The sequence below is a fragment of the Siphateles boraxobius genome, unplaced genomic scaffold (assembly GCF_051911475.1).
Source record: "Siphateles boraxobius isolate OS27281-9 unplaced genomic scaffold, OSU_SipBor_1 9, whole genome shotgun sequence".
Lineage (NCBI taxonomy): Eukaryota > Metazoa > Chordata > Actinopteri > Cypriniformes > Leuciscidae > Siphateles > Siphateles boraxobius.
This window is the reverse complement of record NW_027509219.1, coordinates 19,897,160-19,911,147: the sequence shown is the minus strand read 5'-3', so window position 1 is coordinate 19,911,147 and position 13,988 is coordinate 19,897,160. Positions and strand designations below refer to the sequence as shown.

At 36.9% G+C, this 13,988-nt stretch overlaps 1 protein-coding gene across 2 annotated transcripts; it reads left to right on the top strand.

Moving 5' to 3' along the window:
• The first annotated feature begins 1,609 nt into the window (after nt 1–1,609).
• On the top strand, nt 1,610–11,509 carry capza1b (capping actin protein of muscle Z-line subunit alpha 1b). Of its 2 annotated transcripts, none has more exons than XM_077223383.1 (10): nt 1,610–1,949; nt 3,588–3,651; nt 8,219–8,270; nt 8,836–8,899; nt 9,214–9,420; nt 9,551–9,630; nt 10,262–10,340; nt 10,426–10,497; nt 10,587–10,649; nt 10,730–11,509. In XM_077223383.1, the coding sequence occupies exons 1-10, from the start codon at nt 1,911–1,913 to the stop codon at nt 10,868–10,870; spliced, it is 861 nt and encodes a 286-aa protein (XP_077079498.1). In that variant the 5' UTR covers nt 1,610–1,910; the 3' UTR covers nt 10,871–11,509. The 2 variants fall into 2 exon arrangements, with proteins under 2 accessions (XP_077079498.1, XP_077079499.1); XM_077223384.1 differs by having other exon boundaries at nt 1,902–2,462.
• The last annotated feature ends 2,479 nt before the right edge of the window (nt 11,510–13,988 follow it).

Here is a 13,988-nt window from a genome sequence, read left to right as displayed (position 1 = left end):
ACATTTGTTCCAGTTACAGTTTTGCGGTCTTCAACTGTACTCTTTATGGGAATGCCCTCACTAGCCTATAAGAAAATATTCCTCTCTGTATATAATTTCACTTTTTTCTGTTCAGATATCATACGTCCATGCTTGAAAGCTGTTTGAAAGGTTGAGGAAAGAATTTGTAAATCTGAACGATATGTTTGCCTTTGCTTTGTTTAATTCTGCTCTGTTAAGAATCATTTAATCTGTAAGGTTGAAATATTGAGGCCCTGTATGGTGCTATATGTAGCTTAGGTATGAGATAAACCTTTTTGTATCCAGTCTCTGGAAAACAAGGAGTTCACCAGAATCTGTGGTTTCAACAACAGGACATGACAGAGGAGCAGAGAGAGAAAGGGGAAAATAGGGGCGTAAAGACCCCGTTCTCTCCAAGCAAGCACATTAGTTCCAGGATGTAAAAAATGAAGTCCGATGGATCATCCTCTTTCTGAGATCGACTTTCATAATGCCCTGTTTACATTCATATGTTCATTTCATTTATGTTTTTGGCATACACTCTAAAACCACTTTTGTGCATGTATTGTACAGTTACTTCAGCAGGTGAAACATTTATTTGAAAGGTCATCTTTCCCTATCAGAACTTTATCTATTTATCTCCTTTTGAATTAGTGAATTTTGAGGTAGGTAGACGGATATTCTCAAATATCTTCTTGAGAATATAACAGGCCCCAGATGTGCATGTTGTTGGCCTGCAGTGATTTCACCACTATGGTTTTAGTTTTGAAGGTGCTTCTCACACTAATGGTGCCATCTGCTGTTCAATAAAGTTTTTTTTCTTCTTTTTTTTTTTTTTTTACATTGAACAGGAGTTCAAATGTTAGATAAACACTGCTGTCTGCAGGACTGCAGAAGAAATTAATCTGAACGTTCAATTTATTTTACTGTAATACTATTTTTTATTAAAATTACTGGATCATTATTATAGCCTAACGTTTGTGTGTACCTGCTTAGCCATATTCTCGGGCCATGTATTTTTATAACTTGTCTGTGTATTTGTATATGCTTTGACCAATTTGTGTGCAAACCAATAAAGTACTTTAAAAATTAAAATGGAATGGAAATTAAAATGGGATACCTGGGATATTATGAAGCTCAAGTAATTTCTATTTCAGAAAGTGAAGGCAGTTCAGTTATGGAGCATGGCATGCAGATTTTAATTATTATTATATAATAAAATGTATTATTTGTTTTCTTACACACTTTCTCAATAAAGGATAATACAACTTCTTTCAATATATTTGGTGTTGTTTAAAGTAAGCATGAAACGGAAGTTCCAGCCTTTTCTTCCCTATATGTATATTCGAATGAAACGGCTTCTCGACAAAAGAAAGAATGTAGGGCACAACTTGATTTTGTCCATTGGGAATGTATTGCATTGTTGTGATTTGCTATTGGTGTGATCTCATGTGAGTGACAGGCTGTCCCTCCCTTGTGCCAGTAAACATAAATAAAATACTGCAATATTCCATAAAAAAAAGAACTGTCAATTTTTGATTACATGTGACTTTAAATAATTGGTTGAGTGAATGATTAAGTGACAAAACATGCTCACTTTTCGCCACCTACTGGCTTAACATTGTAACATGCAGAAGGACCACTAAATTAATCAGTGAATGTTTTTTTTATGAACTGATTCAAAAGATTCGAGTCATCGATGTGAATGAATGAATCCGCATTAATAAAGTGCAACTTTAAATCTTCCTCATATCCTCTCTTCTAGTCGATTGTCAGACCGGAGGCGGGAGGGGAGAGCAGGAGCTGCGCGAGGCGGTGGCTCGCACTTCGTTTTGCCCTATTATGGTCACGAGCGTGACAGCGTGCGCTACCCAGCATGCGCCGCGGCGTGAGGCTCTGCCACAGCCAAGATGACCGACTTTGAGGAGCCGCTTTCAGACGAGGAGAAGGTAAAAATAAACAATAAGTTACCTTTCACAAACCACTCAGATTCATGCGCTCGTATGTCCTTGTATTAAAGCCCTCGGCTTGCAGAGGGCTTGTAACTGCTTTCCGGAAGCAGCGCGAGGTAGTCTAGCCGGTTAGCTATGTGCTAATTTGTGAGGAAGTGAAATCGCAGCTTTGCACTCCCGTAAAACACAGAGACCGACTGAATAACAGCGATACACCGAACAAACAAACAGAATTTTAACAACTCTCTGGCTGTACGTTAGTGTCAAAATGGCCGTGTTGTTTTCAGTGTGAAGTGTTGTGAGTGTCAGCTGTTAGCCTGTTAGCTGCCAGAGTGAGTTCAGAAATAGATGTCAGCAGATCCACCCACTCCGAACCGAGCCGATGGGCTTTAACGGGCCGTGCTCCGGTAGAGTTACACATGTGTGGGGCAGCAGATGCCAGATCCTCCTGACACGACAGCCATCTGAGCCGAAAACATCGACCGGATGAAGTTACGACCGCAAGAAGGGGTGTGTTTGGGGTGGAAGTCTGCAATCTCTGCGGGTTTGAGTGGATAACAGTTAGTGCATAATTTATATCATTTCTGTCATAATTGATACATTGTGTTGTTTCTGCAATAAAACACACTGAGATGTTAAGAGAATGCTAGTCTCGGTCACATTTCACTTTTAATCGAGTCTTTTTCCACTTATTAATTACAAGTGAAAGATGACCGAGGCTGTTATTCATATGTTCTGTCATTTTGACAGTAGTTTGGAGTTTTATATGGTGCAGGCCAGTGGTGACTGATTTTATTCGTGCTTTTTTCCCCCGTTCTGTCTCTGTCAGTAAAAGCTGCATTTAACCGCCACATTTTCTTCCCCTTTAATACATGTGGTAATTTTCTGTATACTGTCAAAGCTTTGAGTTCCAGGCTCAGCTGACTTCCCCAGCCAGACCACATGAGATGGTAATTAGAAAGATCACCAGGTGCTTCCCTTTATGTTAACCTCTTTCCCCTCTCTTCATTAAATGCGTTTTGGTGGTCAGAAAACTGCACTGCTCCTCTCAGTGGGTTCAAAAGACATTAACTGTATGCTTTGTTGTTTGTGTGATCAGTGAAAGTTGCTTTGAATTGAAGGTTAGTTCTGGTTATGTGAATGAATATGGTTTCAAATATAATCCCCCCCCCCCCTCCAAATCGTCAGCCCAAACATTGACTTTTATTATTTGGACAAAAACAGTTTAAAAGGCATTCTTCAAAATATTGTATTTGAGTGAACTATCATTTTAATTGCACACAACAGATCTGATGTATAATTGTCCTGGTCTGAAACACAAATACATTTAAGATAAGTTTGAGATTGTGAAGTTAGGTTTGAGTGAGATGTTTAATGGACATTTATTACTGTGGGTGATGTGGTTTTGAAGTATTAACAGTGTTTAAATGGTAAGTTGTACTTTTTTGGAATATGTGTATTGTTGAGATCTCAGCAGTGTGTGTTATTGAAGTGTTACAGGGTTTATGTATGTTGTAATTTGAGCTCTGGAGTCACCCGTTAGAAACTGGCTGTGATTCAGTATTGCTGAACCCACAGTGTTTCAGTATGGCAAATATGTGCCCGCTCGTAATTTATTATGTTTTATTTCTGCAGGTCCGCATCGCATCTAACTTTGTGACCCACGCTCCCCCTGGAGAATTCAATGAAGTCTTCAATGGTGAGTGTCAATTTAAGCTGTTCTGTTCTGGGACCTTTTTCAGTTACAGTTTTGGTCTAAAGTGGTTGTACATGAACACATGCTCTAGATTTTCATTAAGCTTTTTAGGGATGCTCCGATCGATCGGCCAGTATCGGCCGATAATCACATTTTATAACTCGATCGGTACTTTCTAAACTTGGCCGATCTCACAAACCGATCACAATTTGATTACGTCAAAACGTGAGAAGGTACATGATGCGTGGGGACTTAAATTATTTGGTAGTCATGTTGTGTCTAGAAACAATGAAAAAAATGAGCTATTTGCCGTGTATGTTTCAAAGAAATCTCACGTAGAGGAGTATTGATTCCAGAGAGATCGCCTTTCTGAAGAGTTGCTTCGCTCGCTCAGTCCACACAGTGCCGCTCGCTCAGAACGCCCGCTGTGACATGCTGGTTAGGAAATATGTGAAATAAGTAGGGCTGCCCGTGCACGACTAAAGTTTTTTTCTAGTCAATTTGTAGTAGTTCATTTAAGCCATTAGTCTAATCGCATATTTATATTAATTTACTTTCTTAAATATATATGGGAGAAAATACTAAACCATAATGAGCGTTATCGTAATATTGCCTATTTTCCGCATATCAAGCGCATGCATAAAGCTTGCCACAAAGAACCGGCAAAAGTAATGTTTATGCAGCATGATACATTTTAAATGTTTATTAATAAACTAGTGTTTTCTGGTTGCAAAGATACAGTTGACGATGTTGACGCCATCTTCGCAGTAGTGAACGCGCCTATAGAGAGAAATGCACACTTCATATGGATTAGCCTACATAAGCAGAGAGTACCCCATTTTTTATCGATTTGAATTGCTTTTTTTAAAGTAAATATTTCAAGCTTTCTATATGTTCTCAGGTCTGTGAGGCAAGTATCTTATACGCTGAGTTTTGGTTCATTTATGAGACACGCTCCAGGTCACGCGCGGGCGCCTCCGTGTCCTATTATATTGTCTGCTATATTTCGCTTCTTATTTATTAAATCCAGCCAATTTGTTGATGAAACTTGGATTGAAATTAAGATATAATTTTTACAAAACGAAATTCACTTTAAAGAAAGGCTTTCTGAAAAAACAAAACTTAATTAAGTGGTCAAAATCATGTCTGACACATTCCAAATGTCTCCTGATATATTGGGCATCTTATGATCCTATCTTACTCATCTCATGCGGTTCCTTTTTCATATAATCAACATAGATGAAATTAAAAAAAGAACATTATATTATATAAAACAAATATGAAATGTATATTTACGTTTTTAAGTTATATTTAAACGTCAGACCACTCCACTTTTCTCCTGTGTGTGGCCTATACATGCATGTGTGCCTGCATATGGGGGATTTTAGAATAATAATCTAATAATTCCCAGCGATCTTCGAATATTATTTTTGCTTGAAATGCCCATCCCCTCTAATGAGTAGTCAAACTACTCCAATTTTTTTCTTAGGAGTTTAAATTATTTGTTTCATTTTTGTCCTGCTCAGACTTGTATTGGACAAGGTTTAAGTTACATCAGACTTCTTTGTTTTAGGTGATTCAATGTTTATGTTGTCCTCCAAAGTTTACTATTGGACAATGTTTAATTTAACCTTGTGGGCTGCATCAGACTACTCCATTTTGTTTGTATTTATCTTTGTCTTGTATTAAGTAGGCCTATATAAAGCATCGGTATCGGCATCAGTAACGGCCGATCACCATGACAAGAAATCTGCTATCGGTATCGGCTGCAAAAATCTTGATCGGAGCATCCCTAATGCTTTTACTACTTGCTAATGTGAACTGAAGTGGCCTGTTCCACACTATGACATGTATACTAAAATCAAACACCCATTAGTATTTCACGCTATGCACATTTACACTACTAAGTTTGGGGTCAGTAAGATTTTGAATGAAATTAATACTATTGTTCAGCAAGGAAGCATTTTATTGATCAAAAGCAACATTAAAAATGTCACAAAAGATTTATATTACAAATAAATGCTGTTTGTTTGAACTTTCATTTAAATCGCAGAATACAGATTCCTGAACAAGTGTCATGGTTTCCACAAAAATATTAAGCAGTATGTCTTTAACATAGGACGAAATTATTCTTAAGCACCAAATTAGAATGATTTCTGAAGAATCATGTGTCACTGGAGTAATGCCTGCTAAAAATTTAGCTTTTACATCACAGGAATAAATGACATTTTAAAATAGTACTGTATTTAGTCAAAATTGTATTTTTTATCAAATAAATGCAGCCTTGGTTAGTATTAGAGACTACTTTCAAAAAAATCATACTGACCCCAAACATTTAAGCGGTATTGGACAGTTTCTATATTGTACTGAAGCACACTATTCTACGAGCCTGACAGCAGACCATGTGCGTGAATTCAGGGCTCCAGACTAACTTTTTTTACTAGGAGCTCTGTAGTCCCTGACTGAAAATTTTAGGAGCGCAAGCAGAAAATTTAGGGGCACACCTTAACTGTAATACTGACAAATTCTTTAATAATAAATAGACTTAACATACAGATATTACAATGTGCAGTTTTTATTTTAAGTTCAGACTAACATTTGAGGGCAGCAGAGCCACTGAGTTCTACAAAAAAAAATCTGGTAGCACTGGGGCTGACAATAAAGCACTAAGCTTAATTTAGGGTTTAGATGAAATTAACTTGAATTATTATCATTTACAATGTCTTAATATTAATTAAAAAGCAAAATTAGTGAAAAAATCGATATTAGGGACTGAAAATAGCCAATAAGAATCCTACTGTTTACAGTGGTAATTTAATTTATTTTTTATTTTTAAATAAGAGTTTTACATCTTAAAATGTTTAGTTTTAGGACAATATTTGAAGGATTAACAAAAAATGTGTTGGTCATCAAATTAAAAATAACATTTATATATGATATTTTGAAGTGCTGGAAGAAGATGTGTAGTACCTGTAAGCGTTTGACTATTTCTGTCACAATACCATAGTTATGGTTAGAGTTACTACATTAGCCTAAATCCATGGTGAATGTTGCTGATTTGTGGAGTGAAAGCCTTCTATAAGTGTTTCTCCTGGTTTCCACATCAGCGCTGTATGATCTGATATCTATGGTTTATAACAGAGAACTCTGCGCCGAATCGGAATGTTTCTAACTGGATCTTGCTGCGATGATGTTATTAATTCTGAGGCTAATTCAATGGATTTCTTCACTGGATCTCCAGAGTCTGGATCTCTTAGTAACAGTGTCGCGTGATCGAAATCGGCCCGCGACTGGCAAGTTCGGGCGCTGTCTATTGGTCCGAAACAATAAATATTTGTACTTGTACGCTAAAATGTACACTCACAGCTTCAATGTGAAAACCTGTAAAATAAAAATCTGAACTTGAATGCTGAGATTTGCACTCGCAGACAATAGTCACAAACCTGTATTCTGAATTTGAAGCTGCAGACAAGCGGTCAAAAATTTGTAAAATGCCATTCACAAAAATACAATGACAGACACTAACTTGTAATATATATTTGCACTTATTCTTACATTCACACTCGCAGTACAACCTCAAGTAGGCACTTGCAACTTCTGTCACTGCAATTTCAAATTTCGCGCCTTGACTTTTGCTACTCTTTTTGCGATTTATTAGATGCAAAACTAACTTGTGCACTTGCAACTCAGTGGTGGCGGGAGTGGGGGTGTTCAAAGGAGCCGTTTTATTGGTTGGCGCCTAGCCAATGAAATTATTTATTATATATCATAATTTATTACTTTTAATATCAGTCCACCACAAACGGGTGTTTCGTGACATCTTAACAAATAACAGAAGTCCTATTTCATTGGCTAGGCGCCAACCATTAAAACGGCTCCTTTGAACACCCCCGCTCCCGCCCCCCTTCCTCTCTCGCCGCCACTGAGTTGCAAGTGCACAAGTCAGTTTTGAAACCTAATATATCGCGAAAAGAGTAGCAAAAGTCAAGGTGCTAAATTTGAACTTGCAGTGTTAGATTTGAGAAGTTGCAAGTGCCAATTTGAGGCTGTACTGCGAATTTGAATGTTAGAAGAAGTGCACATTTGTATTACAAGTTAGTGTCTGTCAATGTATCTTTGTGAATGGCATTTTACACATTTGTGACTACTTGTCTGCAGCTTCAAATTCAGAATACAGGTTTGTGACTATTGTCTGCAAGTGCAAATCTCAGCGTTCAAGTTCAGATTTTTATTTTACAGGTTTTCACATCGGAGCTGTGAGTGTAAATGTTCGCGTACAAGTACAAATATTTATTGTACAAGTTCTCAAATTCACATCTACGTGTTCTCGAGTTTTGCTACTAATTTACCTTCATACATTCTTATCAGTTTTACTGATTTGCACAGAATGGGTTAAAAGAGTTGAAAAATATATATGAGATGGTGCTTGGGGAGACATCCCACTTCACAACACATTGCACTTTTGCAGTTTAGTTGGCTGATCCTCATCTCACTCATCGAGACGAAATTTCAAACCAGATTTATATTACACCAGGTTTTTGCTTCATTTTCTATTTTTTATTTTTTGTAGATGTGCGACTTCTCCTCAACAATGACAACCTCCTTCGGGAAGGGGCAGCACAGTAAGTTATTTTGTAGATCCGTGTGTTTCATGTTATAGTGGCAAAAAAAAAATATGTGGACCCCTTGGAATGAACTGTTTTTCTGCAGTAATTTGCCATCTGGTCCTCTTCTAAGTCACAACAATAGACAAGCACAATGTGCTAAAGATGATAAAACAAAAACATCAAAGCCACCATGGCATTATCCTGTAGGATATGCATAAACACTTTTAGAGTCTTTTGTCAATCAAAGTAGCTCTAAACCACACCTTCAAATTCATTTCATTAATTGGTCTCCAGGTGTGCAAACTACTGACTTTTGTTGAAGTCTACGGAATCACTTTCCACTTGTTAAATGGGTGTGTCCAAACGTGCGAAATTCAAATTGTTTGTGTCAAATTGTCAGCTTAAGCACTTTGTGTTTGTTTATTGTTGTGACTTAGATGCAAATTACTGCAGAAAACCAGTTCATTTCAATGGGTTCACATACTTTTGCCATTGTATGTCCAGATGCATCTGTGTGTAGTTTAAAGTTTGTGATTATAAAGAGGATTCATGCTGCATTGTCTCTTTCTCTGTTTCACAGTGCCTTCGCTCAGTATAATATGGATCAGTTCACACCTGTCAAACTGGACGGTAGTGAGGAGTCGGTAGGTTCTTGATTTGATTGCAGTTCAAACTCTCAGATTCAGTTTAGGTTTTGTAAATGTGCATGTACGTTTAGTTCCTGTGCTACCCTAAGACTCTTTGTTGTTAGTGTGCTTTCAATTCAAAACTGTTGACACATTATTTATTCAAGCTGGGTATAAACTCTACTCTCTGGAGATCTGTGTGTACTTTGTATGTGTGATTAGGGCAGGTGTGGTCATTGTACTGTGAGTGTTTGCTGCTGCGTGAGAGTGGCTGTAGAGCTCTGTGTGTGATTAGTTCTATCTGAAGAGCAAGGCAAATCCTGTTCCTGCAGGTTCTGATCACCGAGCATGGAGATCTGGGTCAGGGACGGTTCTTCGACCCACGGAAGCGGGTTTCATTCCGTTTCGATCACCTCCGAAAGGAAGCGAGCGATCCTCAGTCTTACGAGGGAGAGACCGGCCTCCGGTCCTGGAGAGATGCCTGTGATGAAGCGCTCAGTGCTTACGTGAAGGAGCACTATCCCAGTGGAGTTTGCACGGTACACATTTTTCCCATGGGAATCTCAACAAAATAATATGATTTTGTTAATGCATACATTTATGCATTGCAGCCATTATTTGTGAAATCATGCTCCTTTGGACACATATGTTCTAATGTGTCTGCTGCAGGTGTATGGGAAAACTGTTGACGGTCAGCAAACAATCATTGCTTGTATTGAGGGTCATAAGTTTGAGCCCAAAAACTTTTGGTGAGTAATATTCAGTGATTTATCTTCTTGTAGGTGACTCTCTGGAATAATTAAATCTTATTGTTCAATCAAAGCATTTAAATATTGTCATATAATGTGGCAACCTACATAACTGTTTCATGTTACTTTACAGTCTCTTTCATCTCCCATAATAAATGAATTTAAACTCTTATCAGTATTTCAAGTCTTTTTATTTATGAATGTATTTACACTACCATTCAAAAGTTTGGAGTCAGAAAAGAAAAAGGTTTTTAAAGTATCTTCTGCTTACCAGTGCTGCATTTAGATTAAAAATACTGTAAAAACAGTAATACTATGAAATATTAATACGATTTAAAATGTGTTTTCACTTTTGATATATTTAAAAAAAAAATGTATTCATGTAATATTCAGCAATGCTGAAAAGTGGTACTGCTTAAAGTGATGTGGGAATGTAATACTTTCCCCCCACGATTCTTTAATAAATAAGTTCAAAAGAACAGCATTTATTTGAAATGGAATACTTTTTAACAGAAGTTAACTTTACTGTACAGCCATGAGTCACTTTTGGTAAATAATAGATTCAAAAGCTAGAATGGTCTGATTGTACCTCGACTCTAATGATCTCATCATCCTGTCATTGTCTTTTCAGGAATGGCCGGTGCAGGTCAGAGTGGAAGTTCACCATTAGTCAGTCATCAGCTCAGGTGGTGGGAGTATTGAAGATCCAGGTGAGACCTGACAGACTAGAATAGTGGGGATGCAGATAAAGTTTGACGGTGAAGAGTTTTTGATGAATAATTATGTTTCCCACAGGTGCATTATTACGAGGATGGTAATGTTCAACTGGTGAGCCATAAGGAAGTGGAGGAGTCCATTGTAGTGACTGTAAGTAAAAATAAATAAATGTTTATGTTTGGTTAATGTGTAAGATGTCAAAGTAGGTTTAAAGTAAATTCCTGCCTTTGTATCTCTAGAATGAAACCCAGACTGCCCAGGAATTTGTAAAAATCATTGAAAACGCTGAAAATGATTACCAGGTGAGAATTTGATTTGATCAACATGTGTGCATGTAATTATTTTATATGACTTTCCATCCCTAATAAATGCTTCCCTCCAGACGGCTATCAGTGAGAACTACCAGACAATGTCAGACACCACCTTCAAAGCTCTCCGCAGACAGCTGCCCGTCACTCGCACCAAGATCGACTGGAACAAGATCCTCAGCTACAAGATCGGCAAAGAGATGCAAAACGCTTAGAACCACCCCGGGCACCTTTTCCTTCTGTTAAATTGTGGAGCCGGCTCTCAGAACACCACATGCCGTTCGCTCAGTGTGAAGAAGTCTCCCAAAAATGAAAATTAAATAAACGAAGGGGATGTAATTTCATTCAACTTTCTGTCATTAATGGACTTCGATAGGTCTCAGCTGTGGAAGAGGTTTAAATGAGATTTTGAGGGAATTGTGGATCTAAATTATCTGCAGTTATTGCTTTTTTTCTCATTTAGCCACTCGCAAGTCCCTTAAAGAGTTTGTATTGTTTTGACTTTTGTCTTTTTTTTGAGAACTGTTACAGCTGCAATACTTGTGCAAACGATTTTGTGTTTTAAAACAGTGGATAAGTTAAGCCTCACTCACTGTATTTCCAAACCCCAATCAGGTGACAACCCCCCCTTCCTCCGCCTACTGACAACCTGGAGATGAGATGTCCTGCTGTCCTGTCCTCAACTATCCAGGCTGTAACAGGGAAAATGATGATGTTGTGTGTCTGGGTTTGGAATGGCCATCTGTCTTAACTGCTTTCTCCGTATCTTTCTCTAACAGTGACTCACAGTCTGCTAAACTAAGATGGTTTAATAATCAAAAAAGACAAAATAAATAAATCCATGGATAACCCTCTTTTGTGGCATCCAAATTAAGTCTTGATTTTTATGTTTACACACCAGTTTAATTGTTTTCAGATATAGCGGTTCAGACTGTCTGTTACAGGTACTTGTGATGTACTTAGGGTGTCCAGTCTGTTGTGCGACAAATCCAAAATCCACACAGTAAATCTGAGTCTCTGTCAGCCTGAGTACTGACTTAGCTCTGTTGCATGTTTCTTCCACACTGCTTTCACATTGACTTTAGTCTTGTTTGTCTTTAATGTTCCATCAAAGATCCTCTGTAATATATGCCCATCATGTAAGACTGGCATATTCTGTCTCTCGTAACCTTTATTTATTTTATTTTTTTCAGATTTTAAATCATGCAAAAGTAATGTCTACTCGCAGTAAATGGCAACCATAATGACTAAATGGTTACTGCTGAACCTTTTATTTTGTAAATCAACTGTTGTATTTGTAGCTTAAGTCTGCAGATTCCACTTTTTTATTTGTAGTGATGTTCTCCTGTTGATACATATTCACAATAAGCAATGTCCATTGTATATATATGTATAAAAAAAGAGTAAACTTCAAAAAACTCTTTATTAGCTCAGGGAAATAAATTCACTCAACACCAAACTAGCTGTAAAAATCCTCTGGAAAAATTAAACTAAATTTAACAAACAATATTTTCATACAAATAGCTAAAAACTCAGAAACTGGTCTTTGCAAGTCCCAGGTAGAAATATAAAATTCTGGTTCAGTTTTGAAAAAAACAAACAAAAAAAAAACATTCCAGTAGTAAAAATCTAAACTGCTACTTGAAAAGGTTTCAATACAGTAGGAGAAATGGTGAGGTATTTAAAAACAGAAAAGTAAATGACCATAGAGCAGCTAAAATCTATGAAAGAAAGCACTGAAAAATGCATCACATTTACTAATAAAAACACATCATACTTTGTTCTTTCGTAAGCAAGTCAAGACTGTATGCTGCATTTATGTGAGCAAATACCTTCATGCCAGCAAGATTTTTTTTACACAAACATTAAATAATTTCTATTTTCATACTAGTTAAAATATAAAGGTCAAAAGAGGACGCGGGTAAGAAAAAAAAAGTCGTTCAATTATTACATTAACCTAATTTGTGCTTTTACCATGGTTAATAGTAAATTGGTGCTATGGTTTCTACCATGTATTCAATTAAGATTACATTTTTAAATACAAGGCTGTCCAGTATAAACATAATATTAAGAGCATGATAGAGCAATATATGTATCAAGGCATGGTTATTAGACCCAGAAATGCATTCTTAGAACTGTTTGACTTGTTTCTAAATATTGTTTACAATCATTTAAACCATATCTGTGAATATGTGTGGCATATAAACAAGCATTTTTAACCAACAATTATAGAGAATGTATTCTGGTTTGGCTGATGTTTAACCACCAGGTGGCAGCTTCCTGAGCAGCACTTCAGATTGACACTAGTGGACGATGTAGTCATGGTGCAATACAGTAGGACAGAGGTTTTTTCATGACCACTTCATATTAGTTCCTTAGAAAGTATCTCCAGTAGTAAATTCGGACATTGACTGAAGAACAGTAACTGCACATCTTATCATATGACTGCTCGATAGAAACCCAACAGTTTATACATTTCACCATAAACATTATATAAACATCACACATTCACAAGACAGATTGAGAATTTTCTCATTAGTAGCCAAAGACTGATAGATGGGTTGAAGACTCGGTCTATCAGTATTGCATGTGCTTGCTTTCATAACATATTTTTACTTTATATACTTCCATTTTTATCTGTGCAGGTCATTAGGAATGGAATAATTACAACAAATAACATTATTTATTAGGATAAATAAAAATCCTTTTGTAAAAAATAAAAACAGAATAATATATATATATATATATATATATATATATATATATATATATAAGATTAAAATAGTATTTAAATAGATTCAATCTTATGGGATTAGAATTTGACAGGTTGGTTAAGTTGTGTGTGAGCATTAGTTACCTTGCAAAAATTGACAGGATGGGTTAGGCTCAGATTAAGGTTTGTTCGAAGGATACCAACATTTTTCAATGTGGCATCACCTGGAGGACCACTTTCGTACAAAGTTTACCTCAAACATGCTCCAACACACCTGCCTGGACTTTTCTCACAATCCTGAAGACTGGTTCGGGTGTTTAATTAGGGTAGGACCCTCCAAAAACAGGATTGGACACCCTTTGGGGGTAGCTAACCCTGCTTCTAGAAAGCTACCTTTCTGTGTCCTTCCTGAAAAGTTCAGTTCCAACTCAACCTGCCTTTAAATCTTCAAGTAATTCTAAGCTGGTTTCAAGTGTGTTCGATTAAAGTTAGAGGAAAATTCTACTCTCCAGGATCAGGGTTGGCTACCCCTGCACTAGACCAAAGGTCCTCAATCTTGGAGTATTGTACGTAGCATTGAACAATTTGGATGTCTTTTTTATTTAAGAAAGTTTTCAAGA